The sequence below is a fragment of the Danio aesculapii genome, chromosome 7 (genome assembly GCF_903798145.1).
Source record: "Danio aesculapii chromosome 7, fDanAes4.1, whole genome shotgun sequence".
Classification (NCBI taxonomy): domain Eukaryota; kingdom Metazoa; phylum Chordata; class Actinopteri; order Cypriniformes; family Danionidae; genus Danio; species Danio aesculapii.
The window spans coordinates 53,234,187-53,254,777 of record NC_079441.1 but is presented as its reverse complement, the minus strand read 5'-3'; the positions used below and the strand labels follow the sequence as shown (position 1 = coordinate 53,254,777).

Sequence of the window (20,591 nt, the reverse complement as noted above, 5' to 3'; positions counted from 1 at the left end):
GCTTATCTAAATCAAGTGTATTACATAAAAAAGACATGCAAAATAAGCAGTGTGGAGGGCCGCAAGGACAAGGGTCGAGAACCGCAGCACTATGAAAACCTCTGATGGAACAATTTAACACCTAAGAATATGTAATGTGCTGTGGAATGGGGTGTGGAAAGATGGAGTGAAGTGAAGATGGGACTCTTTGCATTGGAGTGAAATAGTTTGAATTATTCTCACTGTGCCAGCAGGAATCCGTCCAGGCCACCAGGCAATGGCTGGCTCCCTCATCCCACCTTCAAATGTAGTCTCCTTCCCACAGAGGAATGGGCCATTGCTGCCACCTGAGGATAAAAAAGAATTTAAAAAAGTCAAACTCAAAGTATTGGATAAGGTGTACAGTGATAGCAATTTATTGCTGAAAAAAAAAATATTTACAAAATGAAACATTTTAAAAAGTGTATTGGGTGTGTACAAACAGTAAGATAGATTGTGTGAGCCGAAGCATGGCAAAAAGGTTTTTATTACTTTTATTTTTTGTCTCGTTTCTAGTCCAAATATCTGAAAAAAAATCTTAAATCAAGAAGCATTTTCGGTAACACTTTATAATAACTACACACTATGAATCATTTATGTAGCATTAGCAAATAGTTCATTCATTATTTGTTAAGCATTAACTCTACATTACTAGATGTTAGTAAGCAGTTTATAACTGCAGATACAAATGTTCTATATTTGATTTTTAAGCACATGTATAATGTGCTTAATGGTTGTATTTTCATACTTTATAAATGATTATTTTTTCATTACTAAATTAAAGGCATCACTTTATTTTGATGGTCTCTTTAATGCATTTTGTTGCATTTAAGTTACATTGCATCTACATGCCAATTAATTCTCATTAGATTATACGTAGACTGTTAGGTTAGGGTTAGTGTAAGTTGACATGTACTTGCTTATGTTATGTTGACATGTCATTCTTATCGTCAGTTAAATGTCTGTTGAAGGAGCAGTATCAGCAAATATTAAGCAGACAGTCTACTAATACTCAAATGAGAATGAATTGGCATGTAGTTGGCAGTGCAACTTTTAGTCAACAAAATGTGCAATCAGGACGATCAACTAAAGTCTTACCAAATTAAGTATTGCATCTTTTACAAACCAGTTATTTGAGAGAAGTTGACGGTTTTAAAAGATTATTAAGAATGCATAAGTAAATGATTAATAAACTATTCTAATTAACATTTATAAATCTTATTTTTAGTCATATACTTATAGTTAATTTGTATGTTAATAAATGCTTTAATAACTCAACTTCATCCAACTTTGTGACCTAATCTAAAGTGAGGACTATTTTTGCTTTATAAATGCCTTATAAATGACATCCTGATGGATCATTAAGAATGAGTTAGCAAATGATTAATAAACTATTCAAATCAAATCCTTATGACCTGATTCCACTGAGTGGTACGTTACCGTATGGTTCGGTATGCTTTATTGGCCGTTTCCACTGTCAAAAGTTACTAAAAAGCCATACCATACCCCTTTTTTAGCACGACCTAGCATGACAAAAGTGTACCAAAAGGCAGGGCAAGACATGCAGCTGAACACTATTGGTTTACAGAGAAAGGTCACTATCGCATACACAAGCAGGAGAATAAAAATAAAGGAACCGCCAATTTTAAAATCACAGCCCAGACATTACATCGTAATAATATATACATATAATAACGAGCCATGGTCAACCCGAGCTCAAACAAACCTTGTCGTTGTCTTGATGTACAGCCACAAAGCCAAGAAGAACAAAATCTGCTGTGTCCTGTTGTTGTTTTACGAGGCCGTCTAAAAGCGCGAGCGGTTTCACTTTCTCCAGCGAGCTCGCCGCGTGTCTATATTTGAAATAAAGAACTTCTTGTGCTGATGATAATAATGTGTGCGTGATTATTGAAGTACTTCTGACACCTAATCCTTTCAGAAACGGACAAACGCGAGAGTGAAGCGTGAAAAAACAAAGGAGTAAATGATTCTTTCAGCAACCTAAAACAGGAACAAACTGCCATGTTTAACTATTATCACCACCTTCTGGACTTTTAAGAACTCGGAATGATGAAATTACTTACTAACAGAAGTTACATGTGCTGGTGAAGATTAAAGATGCAGATGAGAGGTTTGACTAGGGCTATATGTTGCGTGTCATTTTTAAACCCAATTAAGGACTAAATGTATGCTGTGTGTAGTTTTTCTGTAATTGGTAACATTTGGTAACAACTGTGATCACACCAGACGCGGAAGAAGCATCAAGCACGAGTGATTTACATGTAAAGTCAATGCAAAGGCATGAATAGACATCCTGCGGCATAATACGAGGGAATGGTGCAATAGGCGCAGCACGAATTGAGCGTTCTGGCTGTTTGACGCACTTAACGCACGTTTCGCGTGAATTGCCCAAATCTGAACTTCAGCAGACATTTGCGCCGCATTAACCAATCAGGAGCTTGCTCTTGTGGGGGCGTGATTATGACGTAGCGCCTGTTGTTGTTGTCCCGGAGGAAAATACTCCTGCACACACCGACAACAGTTCATCATACTGGGCTCGGCTCAGTCTGATGCAACACTGAAAGCCTCCATCTAGGTTAAGTTTCTGAAGGAGTTTATGAGCTCACAGAGCTGGGTGCACCTCTGAAAGGATCTAGTGGTCTCAGGCACGGCTCCAAACGAATCAAGTTTTTCAGCCTTCATAAAGCACATAAACACAATTATTTTCTCAATAAAATCCATGTTAGCCATTTAGCAACAAAGCTAGAGTCACCGGGCAGACACAAGTCCTGCCCATCATGCGAATCTGCGTCTGTTGTGGAGTGAATTTGACGTGTGAATGAAGTGAGTGAACTCAAAATGTTCACGCGTCTATTTACGCATGAATGGCACAATTTATCCACGCATTGTCTGGTGTGAACACAGCATAAGGGTCTGCATGTGTTCATATATGTTACAATTATTTATTTATTTATTTATTTATTTATTTATTTATTTATTTTATGCAATCACAGAGGTTACAGTAGGCTATTGATCATGTTCATAGAAATGTTAGTAATGAACATTTATACACAAATATTTATGTGTATAAAGCATCTGTTTTGTGAGAAGTGCTTCTCATATGAAATGTGAAAGATTTACAGCTTTACTTTGACATTTGCTTGAGCCAGAATGACATTGTCTGAAACTTTCTGTCGTACATTGGTACCCTTTTAGCAGTGGAAACGCAAGCCTGATAAAAGTGACCCGTACCGTACCACTCAGTGGAAACGGGCCATTAGATGTGTTAATGTTTAAGTTGGAAAAGTGTGAACAGATCTCCTACTTTGCAGTGGTCCAGACATCAGTGCTGCTCCATTATCCGAGGTAAAGAACACCAGAGTGTCGTTTTGAATGTCCAGACTGACCAGATGAGCCATTATCTGACCAATGCTGTCATCCAGCTCCATCACTGCATCGCCATAACTATAAAACAAAATCACATCGCGTCTTACCACAGCAATCAAACCATTGAAAATTACCTCAGATAACCTGCTCAGCTGCTCTTACTCAGACGGCATAACAAATTCTGTCAAATTAGCCCACGTTTGAAAACCTGTCCTGTGACAGACGGATGTGATATATAGAGGAAGATAGATGGCTCAGATAGATGTGCAGCGGTTATAAAATTTTAAGACGTGGCGTGTCAGGCTGAATCCCTCCACTGCCAGCACCTGGCTAATACCCCTCAGCCTTGATCCATTCCTCTGTCAACACAAACCTCATTTAGCATTCAGAAGAAACGTATGCTTACTGAAGCCCCAGTATTCCAAAGCACCGGGCCGAATACTAAACAGTTGCAGACAAGACTGCCAATGAAGCCCTCTGCCTTTAGTCTTGCCTCAGAGCATGAAAAATAACTCTCATTAAATAGTCGTTGCTATAACACCAGAATGTGCAGATGCTGGTTTTTGGGACCAAACAGTAATTGTTAGAGTATAGCTGGATAATTGTTAAGTGAGATGATGGCTGATGTTTCTAAATCTATAATGTTTTATGGATTTCTCTAAATTATTCAAACGTCTAGACTGTTAGTATGTGAAAGCGAAACCTTCTAATCTACAAACTTCCAATCAGGGTCAGAAATGAACTTTTACATTAAAGGATAGTATATCCTCATTGAAATATATTTCCAGACTTTAAAATTTTTTTTTTTTGCATTCATAAGGGCTGTTGTATAAGTACTTTTTAAAAGTTGCTCTGTAAGGTCATTTTAAATGCAACAGCAAAGATCAGGAACTTAAACTAGCCACATTATATCAACCTGCAGCCTAAGACTGCTTTCTCACTAAAGCTAAGCAGGGCCGAGCCTGTTCAGTACCTGGATGGGAGACCACATGGGAAAACTAGGTTGCTGTTGGAAGTGGTGTTAGTGAGGCCAGCAGGGGGCACTCAAAATGCGGTCTGTGTGAGGCCTAATGCCCCCGTATAGTAAAAGGGACACTATATTGTCAGTGAGCGCCATCTTTTGGAAGAGAAGTTAAACCGAGGTCCTGACTCTTTGTGGCATTAAAAATCCCATGGCACTACTCGTAAAGAGTAGGTGTGTAACCCTCGGTGTCCTGGGCAAATTTCCTCCATCGGCCCTTACCGATCATAGCCTCCCAATCATCCCCATCCACTAAATTGGCTCTATCACTGTCTCTCCACTCCACCAACAGCTGGTGTGTGGTGAGCGCACTGGCGCTGTTGTCCTGTGGCTGCCGTCGCATCATCCAAGTGGATCCTGCACATTGGTAGTGATGTGGAGAGACCCCCTCATGATTGTGAAGTGCTTTGGGTGTATGGCCATACACGATAAATGCGCTATATAAATACACACATTACATAATATATTAATTTATTATATTAATTTATTTATTTGATACTTTTTAAAAGTTGGTCTGCATGGTCATTTCAAATACAAAAGCAAAGAGCATGAGCTATGCAAACACTATTCTGTGATCAGGTGATTTTCTCTATAGAGAATAATATAATATAATATAATATAATATAATATAATATAATATAATATAATATAATATAATATAATATAATATAATATAATATAATATAATATAATATAATAAAATATTAGAATGATCTAATAATATCTTATAGTGTGTGTTGTGTGTGCATGGATTTCAAATCCTGTAGTGTGCACACATGTAATTTTGTACAAATGTGTAATTACTGCACTTTGCCTTTGGACAGTAATGCGCATACATTACACATATGAAAAGCAGAAACTCAGGGAAAGGTTTCAATTTTATGATCCAAAGCACACCAGCAAGTCTGGAATAGCTGAAGAAAAAACATAATGAAGACTTTGGAGTGGCTTAGTCAAAGTCCTGACCTAAATCCAATTGAGATCCTGTCAAATGAAATGTGGCTAAATTCCAAAATTATGCCAATATGAGTGGGCCAAAATTTCTCCACGGAGCTGTAACAGACTATTAAAAATGCTTGATTGCATTTGTTGCTGCTAAGGGTGGCACAACCTGTTATTAGGTTTAGGGGGCAAACACTTTTGCACACAGGGCTATATAGTTTGTATTTTGTTTTCCCTTAATATTAAAAACCTTTATTTCAAACTGCATGATGTGTTTGCTTATGTTATCTTTGACTACTATTTAAATTTGTTTGATGATCAGAAGTATTGTGGTAATGATATTTCTTGCGATATAACATTTGCCTTGACAAATGCTTCTATAATAGCTTTTTAAATGTAATTATAATACTAAAATAAACATGTAATTGATATTTTTCTAAACGAATTAAATCTAATTCCTGCTAAAAAAAATCATGTCAAGGTGCAAACATTTAGACTTTAAAACAAGATAAATGACTGAAAACTTTGGTAGATTTTCTAGTTCTAGTTGTAATTTTTCTAGCTTGACTCCTGCCATTAATATTTATTTTCAGCTCTTTGGACCCAGTCTAGCCAAAAGCAAAACAGCACCCTCTGGGGAGGTGGGTAAAAAAACAGTGAGGGTCAATCTGATTGGTTACAGTTGGATAAACATCCTATGCATTCAATATAGGCACACAAAAATATGACTTATTACACCCACTTTGCAATAAGGAAAGATATTCTGCTAATCATAATTTATCAAACTATTTTCCACTCCTACCACAAACATGCTAATAAAGTTACACTGTGCAGTTTTATACTTTTTAATACTGTAATTCTGGCCTACCGTCCCCTCTGACTCTTTCCCAGGAAGGGTTTAGAGGCGTACACTGGGGCATGGGTTGCATCCGGAGCCCAGTAGAGAAAGAAGGGCCGCTGGGCCATGGCTTGCTGAGAGATAAAATCCAAGCCTTCCTAAAGACAGATAGGATCAAAACCTATATCAGGCAAATCCTGCAGAGCATCTGTCCACATCTGATGCACACAAATAAACATTTATCAAGCCAATGAGCAGGAAAACTCACCTTCAAATAGAGTTGGGTGAGGTTGGATTCGCCTGTTTTCACATTAATCTCAAACTCCTCGTAATACCTGCAAAACACACAGACCACCTCAGCTTTCCGCAGATCTAATGAGACAATCCCTACAAACTCAACACCATATGAGCTCCTGTTCCAAATGACAAGCTTTCTAAACCAAGAGCTGCACCGGGGTGCGATTTGGAAGTGAATTTGAAGAGGTAAATTGTGAGATTGGGTCTCAGAAGACACACACACATGCGTTGTGAGAAGGTGCTGAGGCGTGGAGTGGTAAAGGCAACTCTCTTATGCTCCGGCTGTTCCAGGTGTCCAAACATAGCGCTAACACAACCTGCCATCTCTGGGGTGTCAGTGTATGTGTGTGTGTGTGTTTATCTGGCCAGCCTCAAACACGCCATGCTGATTAAACTCACTGCTAAGCGCAAAACTAGCCCTATCGCCAAAGCCAATGACCCAGAATGCACATATGGCTGTTTTGGAGGGAACAAATGGGCAGAAAATTAGATGCTACATTGCAGCTGGTGCGAAAAGAGAAAGAAAATCACTTCGTCAAAGAGACATGCAATGTGTAGTGGGAGAAGATTTGTGTATTTTCTGAGGAACACTTGAGTACAGTGCAAAAATTGCTTATCTTATTTAGAGTTTTTGTCCTGTTTCTAATCCAAATAAAAAATTCTTAATTATTGTTATTATTAATTACAAGATTATATTGGTTACTCCATTGGCAGATTATCTTGCGTGTTTTAAGGGAAAACTTCTTCTAGAAAACATATCTTGAGTTAAGAATTTTTATATATTTGGACCAGAAACAAAATAAAAACTCTGGGCCCAATCATACACCTGGCGCAATAAGGCGCAAGACGTGTTTGGCGCGATTTGTTGCTATTTTCAGACCAACGCAACCTTAATTTTCACATTTTGCGCCATGTTGTTTAAATAGCGAATCCATTTGCGCCACTTTGTGGACTCATGGATGTACCAGTCTAGAATGGAGGTGTATTAAGGTGCATTGTTGGCGCGTTGTTATTTTGAGGAACTTAAATAGACCGCGCCATTGACCAACTAAAAGCTGGTCTAAAGTCCAGCGCAGAGTGCGTTAGTAATGCACCTATGCAGGTTCAAACGCTTAATACACTCAGGATGTACATTCAGTCATTCATTAATTTTCTTTTCGGCTTAGTCCCTTTACTAATCCGGGGGCGCCACAGCGAAATGAACCGCCAACTTATCCAGCACGTTTTTACGCAGCGAATGCCCTTCCATCCGCAACCCATCTCTGGGAAACAGGATGTACAGCAATACTCAAATATCTTTACATATGAAACTAAAAATAAAGGATTAAAATGTTACAAAAATTATTATTTACTACATAGATATAAAAAAAAAACACTACCTCCATGCCTTCTTCTTGTCAGGGAGGGGGGGGAATTTTTGTCAGTTTATTCATGACAATTTGCATTTTATAATATAATATAATATAATATAATATAATATAATATAATATAATATAATATAATATAATATAATATAATATAATATAATATAATATAATATAATATGGACAACGCAGTGGCGCAGTAGGTAGTGCTGTCGCCTCACAGCAAGAAGGTCGCTGGTTCGAGCCTCGGCTGGGTCAGTTGGCGTTTATGTGTGGAGTTTGCATGTTCTCCCTGCGTTCACCTGGGTTTCCTCCGGGTGCTCCGGTTTCCCCCACAAGTCCAAAGACATGCAGTATATGTGAATTGGGTAAGCTAAATTGTCCGTAGTGTATGTGTGTGTGAATAAGTGTGTATGTGTTTCCCAGTGATGGGTTGCAGCTGGAAGGGCATCCTCTGCATAAAACAAATGCTGGATGAGTTGGCGGTTCATTCCGCTGTGGCGACCCCAGATTGATAAAGGGACTAAGCCGAAAAAAAAATGAATGAATAATATAATATAATATAATATAATATAATATAATATAATATAATATAATATAATATAATATAATATAATATAATATAATATAATATAATATAATATAATATAATATAATATAATATAATACAATATACTTGCAGTGGCCAGGTTATACAGACTAAAACAAAGACAGACATTCAGACACAGAAAGCACATTTTCAACGAAGAATAACTAACTGTATCACAGTTTTTCAGATAATATGTTCACTTAGCATGATTCTTAAAAAATATGGCATTCAAAACCTTCAAGGTGTTCATGGCAAGAACCCAAAATGCTTTATGTTTATACCTCACCTTCCCTTCATTTCAGAGTTGTTGTAGACAGGTATATTGGGACGGGAGCTGTCATTGTAGGGGCCAAAATGGCAGTTGGGTGCACCAAACCATTCATCAAAGCCATGCTTCAGAGGTAAGTATTGAGTTCTGTGCCCAAGGTGCCTGAGATAAAGTAGGTAGATAAGGAAAACAAAATCTTAAAAAGTGCACCAGATAAGACAATATATGGCATATACTCTATGCTATGCAGATGTTAGTTTACTCCAAAATTCTGTCACATTTACTCATCTTATTTTTGTTGCATACCCATGAAAAATTCGGAACACAATAGAAGACATTTGCAATCTTTAAATTGATCTCCTTTCATTTTATATTTCACTTCAAAATGTTCATGATGAGATCCATTGAACAACACACCATTAATTAAACCATGGATGTCAGTGGCTACCAGTTTTCAGCTTTCTTCAAAATATCTTTCTTGTGTTCCCCAAAACAAAGAAACTCATACAAGTCTGAAACCACTTGAGGGTGATTCATTTTTCATTTTTGGGAGAACACCCCCCATGTCAGGTCATGGTGTGGTTTTACTATGGGCAGTGTGATGTATAGTCATTAGGAGTGATGTAAATAACTGCGCTATAAATAAAATTCGTTACTAACAGCGATACTTTTTTTTAGTAACAAGTAATCAAATGAATAACTGTTTCCCCTGTACAACGCTATTGCTGAAAATAAAATGTATGTTACCATAATTGAAAACCCGGTGTGTGTGTGTTCGGGGCTGGGACTGGACACATAACCAACCAGTGATGATGATTAGCGTGTCTATAAACGTGATGTAACTGATAACGTGATGATTGGCTTAGATTAAGTACTTTTCCATTGTTTGCCAACCAGAGGCAGAGTAGGGTAGGTGTTCACACAAGCACACGCAGTCAGCCACACACACCAACTACCATGAGTCAGAACAATGGCAAATCCAACAAGTTCAAAGGAAGCGTCTGCAAACTGGAAAAATAAGCACTACTTTCCCTCGTTGAGGTGAAAGGCAAGAATGTTTATGTATCGTGCAAATTATGCCCAGGAAAAAAGAATCTCTCTTGAGATTGACACGAGTCATTGCTTTTTATGCTGTCAAGCAGTTAATCAGACAAAACAGTAATAAAAAAAAAATCTGTGGAATTAAAAATGCATTTTAGTCAAGATTCCCACTCTAAACGAAATGTCAAATTCCCTGACATTCACAGACTAAAAATCTGAATTAAGGTAACTTAAAATGAATATAAGAGGCAGCTGTTGTGCTCAGGGGAATTTTGCGATCACTGAATACACTGCAGAATCAAACAAATGATTTAAAATTTCAAGGAGATTGTCATTTTATTGAAAATTGCTGCAGATTTCCTGATTATCGGCATTGTTTTATATCATATAACGTTATATTTGCTTACAGTAGACATGCCATGGCACTGCGCTTCTCTTTAGACCAGCTTTTGATGCGTTATTATGGTTATTACGTGCATTCGTCCAAAGCCTATTTGAACAAGTCTATGTTTGTTGCATCGATGGCTAAAATGTGACATTTTAACACGATTCTCTTTCAAAGCTATTGTTTTGTTTATTTTGATCATTTATATTAATTCAGATATCAAATTTGATAAAGTATGCTTTACATGGTTAATGTACTGTATGAATAAACAATTTCTTTTTTTGGTTCACTTATTGTGCCCTTTATATAAATTACAGAGACCAGTTGTTTTTGAGGTTCTTGCCACAAATATTGTTGCAAATTTGGGCAAAAGGCACTGCAAAATTAGGAGTTATACACTCTAATAATATATGTTAATTAACAGTTTCCATGTTTTGTGATTCACAAGTATTTTCCGTTTATTTGTGGCTGTGAATTGCATTAGGGGACCTTGATCTCTGCACTGTTGACTTTTGATGTTGAATATTATTACAAGGTTTTTGTACCATACTATACAACACTAACCTAAACAACATATCACTTTAAACAATTAAAATATTAACAAAAGTCACTTTTTTGAACTTTTCAAGGTTAAAAGTTGTTGCATAATACAATTCAAAAGCAGAAATGAACAGGGGAAATGAAAAAATTAAAACTGGAATACCAAATATCAGAAAACTGCTAATTTACGTATTTTGACAGTGTAGGCCACAATAATCCACAATAATCCAATTTTTTTCCCTGCAAACCCAGTAAGGACTGGATGAACACAGATCAGACAGAAAGCAACACTTTAACAAATACAGCCTAATGACTGCATTTGATTGCGAGTTGAAAATTTGGGAAAGGAATAAAATGACTATCAATGAATACAAAGAAAAACAGCCTAAACATAGCAATATGCAAAACACATGAAACAATGTCTTTAAGAAACAGGGTCCCTAGGACCAATAATAATAAAAGTTTTTTAATGTCTAGAGTAGATCTTCTAAAATTCCATGATATTCCAGAAATCCCATGAATCGTGGGAACATTGTAACAGTTTCAAATGTTTTACTTTGAGTACAGTTTTATGTTGGATTGCAGTCTGTGTCTTTGTTCTGAGAAAAAGGAAACTCACCACTTCCCAACAATCTTGCTGACATAGTTTTTGTTCTTGAGCAGTTCTGGAAGCAGGATCTCATCCGCAGATATTCCTCCTACTATCTCCTGAGGTGTGTATGCTGGAGAACAGAGAATCCAGAATACAGGAGTGCACCGTTAAAGGGACAGTTCAATTCATAACCCTTGTATATTGTTCAAATTTTCTACCCTTTCGTTATGTTAGTGGCTGTTTTTGTCTTATTGACTTCCATTATAATTGTACTTTTTGAATGCAAAGCCATGACACCCATGAAAAAATGGTTTATGAGCATACCATTCCTAGCATGAGCATTGGTGGTGTAGAACCCATTTCGCACTGGAAGTCTTCCTGTTAGCAGAGCAGCTCTTGCTGTGGAACATAAACAAATTATAAGGGTATTGGATCAAAAACACCTTCCTACATTTTGGAAAACTGTTATTAAGCTTGGTTGTTTTTGGTAAATGCTAAGCAAAGAATTTATCTGAACAACTTATGTATAGTAAGAACAGTCATATTATGAAATATCACTCAAATGTAGATTTTTTAAAATAGTTTTCTATATGATAAAAAAGTTAATTAAACAATATAATATAAAGCACCGTGTTGGCGTGGGTTTTCTCCGAATGCTCCGGTTTCCCCAACAGCCCAAGACATGCGCTATAGGTGAATTGGGTAAAATAAAAATTGGCCCTAGTGAATGTGTGTGAATGAGAGTGTGCATGTATGTTTCCCAGTACTATGTTGCAGCTGGATGGGCATCAGCTGTGTAAAACATATGCTGGATAAGTTGGCAGTTCATTCCGCTGTGCGACCTCCGATATATAAAGGGACTAAGCCAAAGGAAAAGGAATGAATGAATACATTTTTTTATTAAAATGCGATTTATTTTCATATTAAATATATCAAATAATAGTACAAGGTACACAGTGGAGCTGCTGTTCAGTAAATCATCATTCAACAGTGACATTCATATTAAACTGAAATAATTCAATTTTGAACTAACTAAAACTACACCAGTATTCTACCAGTACTCTGCTATTTGTAGAGTACTGGTAAAAATATTGTTGTCTGACTTTTTAATATTTTCTTGTTCATTCTTGCAAAGTGTCTCTGTCTACACTAGAAAAAGAGCTATAGAAATTATAAAAAAGAAATAATAATAATACAAATAATAATAATTAAATAAAAATAATAAAATCCATAAATAAATAAAAATAAATGCAGCCTTGATGAGTACACTAAATATAAATTTAAAATAATAAACATTTAGAAGGCATGAAGGGGATCATTGCTTCTTGTATAAATAAATAAATATATATATATATATATATATATATATATATATATATATATATATATATATATATATATATATATATATATATATGAGCAATATCACACTCGTAGCAGTGCGATGTGGCTGTATATCGGCACTGGTGGGAGGCGTGCGTTAGTGTTCCTCCATTGACGATATGCAGCCATACTGCACTGCTACGAGTGTGATATTGCGTTTATACAACAGTTCGACGGCAAAATTGCGTATATAAAAAAGAAAATCAAACACAGAGTCTCAAAACCATTTTGTAAGGGGAACTACTTTCTTCCGCCATTCATTCACATCTGCAGCTGACATCATAACAGCAGAAACCGTCACTTTAGAGCTTTATGATTCTCTAGCGTAATGTCTAAAGTGAAGACAAAACAGGTGATTTTGCTGACATTTTAAAATTATGAGACTGAACGACATAAGATGCCATCAGTCTACAGAGATTTCCTGTTGCAATCTGGAGATCACAATATTACTATGGTATAAATAAAGCAGTACAACATACAAATGACAGAGATAGACTTAGAAAGTCATTTAGCTGTTTAATAATGATTTGATCAGCTGTAGTTTGAAATAGGGTATATGCGGAAGTATGCTAAAGGACTTTTAATTTGACAGTAACCTGGGTTAAGCGTTTCCAGTGAACCGTATACCATTGCAAAACTGGCACGTTTAAGGTCTGTTTTCTTTAAAAATCAGCGATCTCCACTGGCTGAGTGATATCCAATATAAAGTGGGTCTCAGAATGTACAAGAAAGCACTGCATTAAATTACATTTTTCCTCGCCATGTCTTTAAAATATGAACATTTATTTTACCCCAGTATATTCAATGAAGCTTCTGCGCTAGCCTGCCGATCCTGACGGGCAAGTTCGAGTAAAAGGTTTTTCATCTCGTTTTGCATGAATGCCAAAGTCTATTTAACTGATTGTATTGTAATTACATTACAACATCGATGCTGTACAAGGAACCGTATAAAATGGAAAAAGGCACATTAACCGTTCACCGGAAGTTTATCAGTATGGGAAGAACCACCATCTCGGCATATACCCTATTACGCTGTTTCTCTCTTAGGGCTTATTATGCGGTCTCTGTCACCATCTTGTGGATGAACATTGTCAACCGGCTTTGCTCAAAGACAGGCTAACGGCCGCCAAGGCGATGTCCCTCAGAAATTATAAATATTTTAAATAGGCACTATCCTTAGAAATAAACAGCATAGTTGCAATCTAAACAACTACATTCTCAACTAAAAAAAACCTCAAAAGTACATTATGTTATCCAACAGCAGCAATATTTGTCAAACTGTCAGACAGTCCTCTTCTTGTAACTGTATGTGGGTGGAGTAATACACAAAGGTGAAGGGTGAAGAGGCTGCATGAGTGCTGTTATTTGCAAAAAAAAAAAAAAAAAAAAAAAAAAAAAAAAAAAAAAAAAAAAAAAAAAAACACACAACTATCAGCCAATCAGATTCAAGAACCAGACAGAACTGTTGTATAAATATATACACACACACACACACACACACACACTATATATAGACACATGTAAAGATTTTTTTTGGTGAAAAATATATATTTTTTCTGCACAATATAAATGTCTATTTACTGATCTATTAACTTATTTTGGTCAAACTTCAATTATTCATTTTAATCTAGTTTGTATTTATTTGTTAATTTATTTTTATTTATTTCTACCAACTTTGGGACTATTTAAGAATGATTGTAATTATTAGATAATAACATTTTATTTTTATTCAATATTTTAGAGCTAGAGTTTCAATCAATGAATAAATACATTTGTATATATTTAAAGGTGCAGCATGCACGTTTGACACAAAAGGAGTTTTTGTCCTAACCAACACCTCAAATTGATATATTGGATTTCTCACAGGTGAACAACAGAAAACTGGCAATGGTCACCACAGGTACACCTCATGTGCTTTATTCAGTGTTAAATGCTAACAATGTGAGTTTAAATGCCATTTTACATGACATTTATTTCCATACAACTGAAAGCAGCAGCAGCATATAGTTTACCTCAGATCATGAAAATAAAATAAACCCTATGAAATTGAAATTTAGAACTAAACACATATGAGTGATTCAGCATTTACATTTAATAATGTTAAAGAGGGTTAATATGTATTAATTAGATTATAAACCTTACCGTTTTGTGAGTGAGTGAGTGCATTCTGAACTACTGTATTCAAATTTCTGTGGTGTTTCATCTGGTGCAAACAGCCAAAATGCTTATCACTGCAAATCTAGTTATGAAGCGTGTTGTTAGGACACGGGGTTACAATATAACCTGCTCATCTTATGTTTACATTCATAATAATTATATTATTTGCTAATTAATAACCTCATGTGGAACTCTGAATCTGCATCTCATTTCGGGGCTGCTACTGTCCACCGGAGGTCGCATTTCGGTCACGATCACATGCTTTTAGAGCTTTTCTGAATGAATGAATAAAATAATAGTTTTTCCACCAAGGCAATCCGGGGGGATGAAATATAATTGGCTAAACTGACATTAGGCATGTTAAAATTACCAAAACAAAGACAGAGTTCTGGCAGGGAAAAAAAATTTCAAAGCAGAATATCTGACTTCAGCATTGTTTTTCAGATAAACAAGTATGTTCACTTAGCATGTTTCCTAAATATCTGCAAACATATTATGGTATTGTTATGCTTTAGAGGAGTCAAAAGCTTACATACGGCACCTTTAAGTGTGCGTGTGTGTTGTATATGTCTTGCTTTTAAATTGGACCCCACCTTAATGCATCCCGAAATACCCCAATTTAAAACCCCTGCTGTATATTGTTGTGCAAAAGCAAACATCACAAACATGCAAAAACACTATTACAGCAGTCTTGGATGCACATAAGCAGTCCATATTCAAATCTAATCCAAGGTTCAAGATGCTTATTCACAACATGTATGGATTTTCATAAATGTAAAACGTCATATTTTTAAGCCTTATTTTGATGGAGAGAGCCGAGAATAAGTGACGCTGGACATGAGAGCGCTCACCTTGGACTTTCTGATTAGGAAGTTCTCCTCTATCTACTTTGTGATTAAAAGTCTAATTAAGTTCTGAAGCAAAGCTCTATAATAACGTCTCTCTACAGCGGCAGGTAGCAGAGCTCCCGGGCACCTTCATCTCACACATTTCAGATCAACAATTGATTAAGCCTTATTTGCTTAAAAATTAATTAGAATTGAAAAAGAAGAGCCGCTCTGCATAGCAAGTCCATTCAAATTCCCAAATTATGCATAATTAGCATATTTCAGTTCTGTTGGTGTATTATCCATATTAGCATAATAAGTTGTCTTCTCACTATCATGCATATATATATATACACACACATTTATCCATTTCCACAGCGAATAAGCGAATATTGTCAATATATTTTTGGTTCATTTAAACAAAACACTTTTATTAAATGGTTATATCCATTAAAATAAGAATTTGGAAACCTGACATGTTTAAAAATAGAGAGATAATCTATTTAAATTCAAATTATTTATTGCAAAAAAAATGCTATAAACTACAAAATGTCAACTAAATTTTTTTTTTTTTATGTTTCTCTTGATTTTGTCTGTTTATTAAAATGTTATATTATTTTCCCTCAACATATTAATTTGAGTGTACACATTTTTAACTGTAATCTTCAGTTTTTATGTTAGATTAGGTACAGTTTTGGCTTTGGTACTGACTAATTGTCATGATCACCAGCGTTCTAGCCTGTGCAGATAGCTGGATAACTACACATATGTAGATATAATGAACTACAACACCCATGATGCATCTTAGACACACCAGTTCCTGATTCCCCCTGATTACACACACAACCAGAAGTGCATGGTGGACTAGGCATGGGACGATAACTGTTTTCAAGGTATACCGCGGTTTGGAAAAGTCAAGGTTTTTAACCTGTCAACATTTTCTGTTATACCGTTCCTACAGTATATACAAGATATATATTTTTTTGTTTTTAAGGACAACAGTATCCCCAGCAGAACAGATATTTAAAGAAACCTGTGTTTTAGAAACTAATCAAGACAGAAGAAGTCAATGACTCATTTGAATTATTTAGCCTGACATGTTTACTGCTCCAAAATATTTAAAATGTTTCCCAAATTAAAATATGTTGTGTTCAAAGGGGAAAACGTTTTAGTTTTTTACCCAGACATAAAAAAGTATGACTTGCTCATCCTCCAACGAAAGTTGGGTTCAGGGGTGGGATTGGGTTAAATCGTTTATTTTCATAAGACTGAAGTTGCACAAATTTGTACGAATTAGCCACTAAACTGACAAATTGTAAAATAGTTACGATTCCTCATGAGATCAGGCTGGTATTAATTAGGGCCCCCAAATTTTCTAGGCCCCTAAGTGGCTGCTTACTTTGCTTATTGGTTAAATCCACCCCTGTTTGTAAATATGCTTATTCTTTGGCCAATAAATAAATGTGCCTACTTTTTTTAAATACATGTATCATTGCTTCTTTTATTAAATAACTACATTTTCATGACAGTTTTTATAACTCTGACATCATGAACATTGGTTATTTTCTTAGTGCCTCAGCACATTGTTAAAAACGCTGGGTTTCACATGATTCCTTCATGTAGTTCCAACACAAATATATTAAGTTAACTTGATTGTTCTTACAAATATAAGTGGATTTAACATAAAAATGCACATTGTCCCCCCAAAAAAACTCAAGAATTGTGTTGGTTCAGCTAATTTTAAATAAGATTTAAATAAGTTTAATTTGAACATTATGCACACTGTATGCAAATTTGCTATCGCCAAGAAATATCCAGATGAACTAACTAATGATCGTTTAAACTGTATATGATATTTCTATTTGAAAACAAACACATCTTTCTGTACTTCGTGGTTTGCTTGAACTGGCAAAATAAATAACTACAGTACATTTATTTCCAAGACAATAACTAAATCTGAGTTATTAAGTGGTGCATTGTGGTCGGCTATAGTTTGAAGCATTTATCGCAGGCAGCATACAGTACTGTACAGTAAGCACTATGCTAATTTTCCACTCAAGAACAAAGGGAGTGTGATAGAGAGATAAAGGTAAGGTTACACTGTAAAAAATATGTTAATTATCAGTTTCCTTTTGTGATTCACGAGTGTTTTCTGTTTATTTATGGTTGTGAATTGCATTATGGGATGTTGATCTCTGCTCTATCGACTTTTGATGTTGAAAATGCAACTCTACAGATAAACAAAGTGACTTTTTATGACATTTTAGTAGTTTGAAATAATGTAGAAGGAAAAATATAGAGAGAAATAAGTCTGTAAAATAACAGAAAATGTACTGGCAGTTTATTAAAAGGTTTTTACACCACCAAACCAGACAATATATCACTTTAAATTATAAAAATGTTTATAAAAGTCACTTTTTCAGATTTGTTAAGGTTAAAAGTTGTTGGAAGAAAGATCAAGGACCCATAATGCAATTCAAAAGCATAAATAAACAGGGGGAAAATAAAAACATGAATAACAAAATATAGAAAACTGCTAATATACAGATATTTTTACAGTGTAGAAGCAGCACTTACATGGGGAACACAGAGGGTTGGCGGTGTAGAAGTTTGGGAACAGCATTCCCTGAGCAGCCATCAGATCCAAGTGTGGAGTTTCCTTGGAGGGCTCCCCAAATACTCCCAAATCCCCCCATCCTATCTGTGGAGGAACACAAAATATGTCATGAGCATGCTTCCAGTTTATGGAGAAAATTTTAATTTCAATCCGTGTGTGATTTAAATATTTTAGCAAACTAAAGTTGGTAGATTGACAGAGAAAGCACAATTTTACATTAACACTTTTCTTTTCTCCATAATTTTCCTATTAGAAGCTTTGTTTGTGTGTGTGTGTGTGTGTGTGTGCGTGTGTGCGTGCGTGCGTGCGTGCGTGCGTGATACAATTAATATTAATACAAGAAATTATAACATAAAAAACATATAAAGAGCTCAGAATAAATGAGTACACTGCTCACAGATCTCTCTTTCAAGTTAATATTTTCTATATTGTAAGCTGAGAAAATATTATATGCTATTCCTTTTATGCTAATGAAGGACTACTTAGACATTCTGAGTACGAGATGAGGCTTCCTGGTGTGGCAGAGTTCCTCACAGGTTCAATACACAACTCTGCCATTTGCATACAGAAACCATGTGCTTTTCACTATATACAATTCTGCTCGTGATCTTTCTTCATATAACTTTGTCATGTTTAGTGTCATTTGACAGTTTATGACTTTAGCATTGCAGTGGTGAAATCAACAGAGACATTAATGTATATCAATATACAATCTATTTACTATTGAGTCATGGCCAAAGAAGAGTATGTCGGTACATGTTAATGTACCTCTCCCTCGCTTTAACACCTCAACTTTGCTTTCATGTTCAGCTGGTTTTGGGTGTAGATATTTCACTGTGACAATGCTTTGCTCAGGGTATAAGGAAAGGTAATTGTTGATCAGAGAGAATAGCTTTCACTCTCCGTCTCCCACACATGCGTAGCCTCATCCGCTAACAAAATTGCACAGCAGTGCATTTGTTACAGCATATTAGTGTATACAGTGTATTAGTTTGTTTCATTCTACTGTCTGTATATTTAAACATGTAATTTTAATGGAGTCAGATTAATTACTATGGAGTCAAAGAATAATTCATTTAAACATGCCATCCTTCAACTCCTTTCTGTTTTAGATTACTGGTTCAGAATAGCAGTGTAAGATTCAAGCCTTACAATATTATATTTGTGTATACATGAGATTTAATAAACAAATGTACACCCAAATTAATATGCTGGGGGAAATATGAAATTAAATTATGATAAACAGGAAAAATCAAGAGAAACATAAAATATATATATTCTATATATAAAATTTAGCTGACATTTTTTACAATAATTGAATTTAAATGTATTATCGTTCTATTCTTAATGATGTTCGGTGACCAAACTCTTATTTTAATGGATATAATTAAAGTTTTGTGTAAATGCACCAAAATAAATTGGATATATTCACTAAGAAATGGATAAAAACATTCATTCACAAAAGAGGGGTGTACTCAATTATGCTGAGCACTGTACATTTAAAACATACAAGAAATCCATAAAGCCAGTTTTGCAATTCACATACTCGTTAACACCAAATTGACTTAAAGATGAACAAAATCCTGCCATTAACCAATTTTCTAAATATCTAGTTTGTATTTTTTAGTAATTTATACACAAATTATTATTATAAATAAATAAATAAAATAACAATTAATGAATATATAGATAAAGAAATCAATCAATGAATTATGTAAAATTAGTATATAATTTATTTCGCATCCAATCCCAAAAAAAAGTCTTCTGTTTCATGACCATATGTTCTAAATCACACTTTCATTGTCACATCACCAGCAGCACATGTGCTATGATAAGTGAAAAACTTAGGTGCTGGCTGGAGACAAAATACAGTGACACATTTGATACAATATACATTTAAATACAGTATGTGCATAAATAGACAATAAATATATAAAAATGCACGTTACACACATATATAGATGCAGGATATTAGGTAGATCTTGAAAGAAGTTTAAATCAAACTGCACAATTTACAATCAGCAACCCATTTTTTATATATGTACTATGTATATAATATCTAATCGCATTTTACCATAATTTACAGAAGAGAGTCACACACTAAAATCTAATTCAGTCTATACTATTTTAAAACAGTTTATACTATTTTCAGTCATTCATTCTCTTTTCGGTTTAGTCCCTTTATTAATCAGGGGTCGCCACAGTGGAATGAATCGCCAACTTATCCATCATATGTTTTATGCAGCGGATGCCCTTCCAGCCACAACCCAACAATTCAAAACACACATACACACCCTTTCACACACGTACACTATGGCCAATTTA

At 35.2% G+C, this 20,591-nt stretch overlaps 1 protein-coding gene across 1 annotated transcript in view; it reads right to left on the bottom strand.

Annotated features, from left to right (window-relative positions):
* Positions 1-20,591, bottom strand: part of galns (galactosamine (N-acetyl)-6-sulfatase) — an 82,968-nt gene that overhangs the window by 60,312 nt on the left and 2,065 nt on the right. Inside the window, exons 2-9 of the mRNA XM_056462166.1 lie at positions 18,227-18,350; positions 11,607-11,681; positions 11,310-11,412; positions 8,743-8,886; positions 6,475-6,541; positions 6,237-6,364; positions 3,344-3,483; positions 223-326 (exon numbers count right to left, since the gene is read on the bottom strand). Coding sequence (XP_056318141.1) covers positions 223-326; positions 3,344-3,483; positions 6,237-6,364; positions 6,475-6,541; positions 8,743-8,886; positions 11,310-11,412; positions 11,607-11,681; positions 18,227-18,350 — 885 coding nt within the window. The remainder of the gene's footprint in view (positions 1-222; positions 327-3,343; positions 3,484-6,236; positions 6,365-6,474; positions 6,542-8,742; positions 8,887-11,309; positions 11,413-11,606; positions 11,682-18,226; positions 18,351-20,591) is intronic.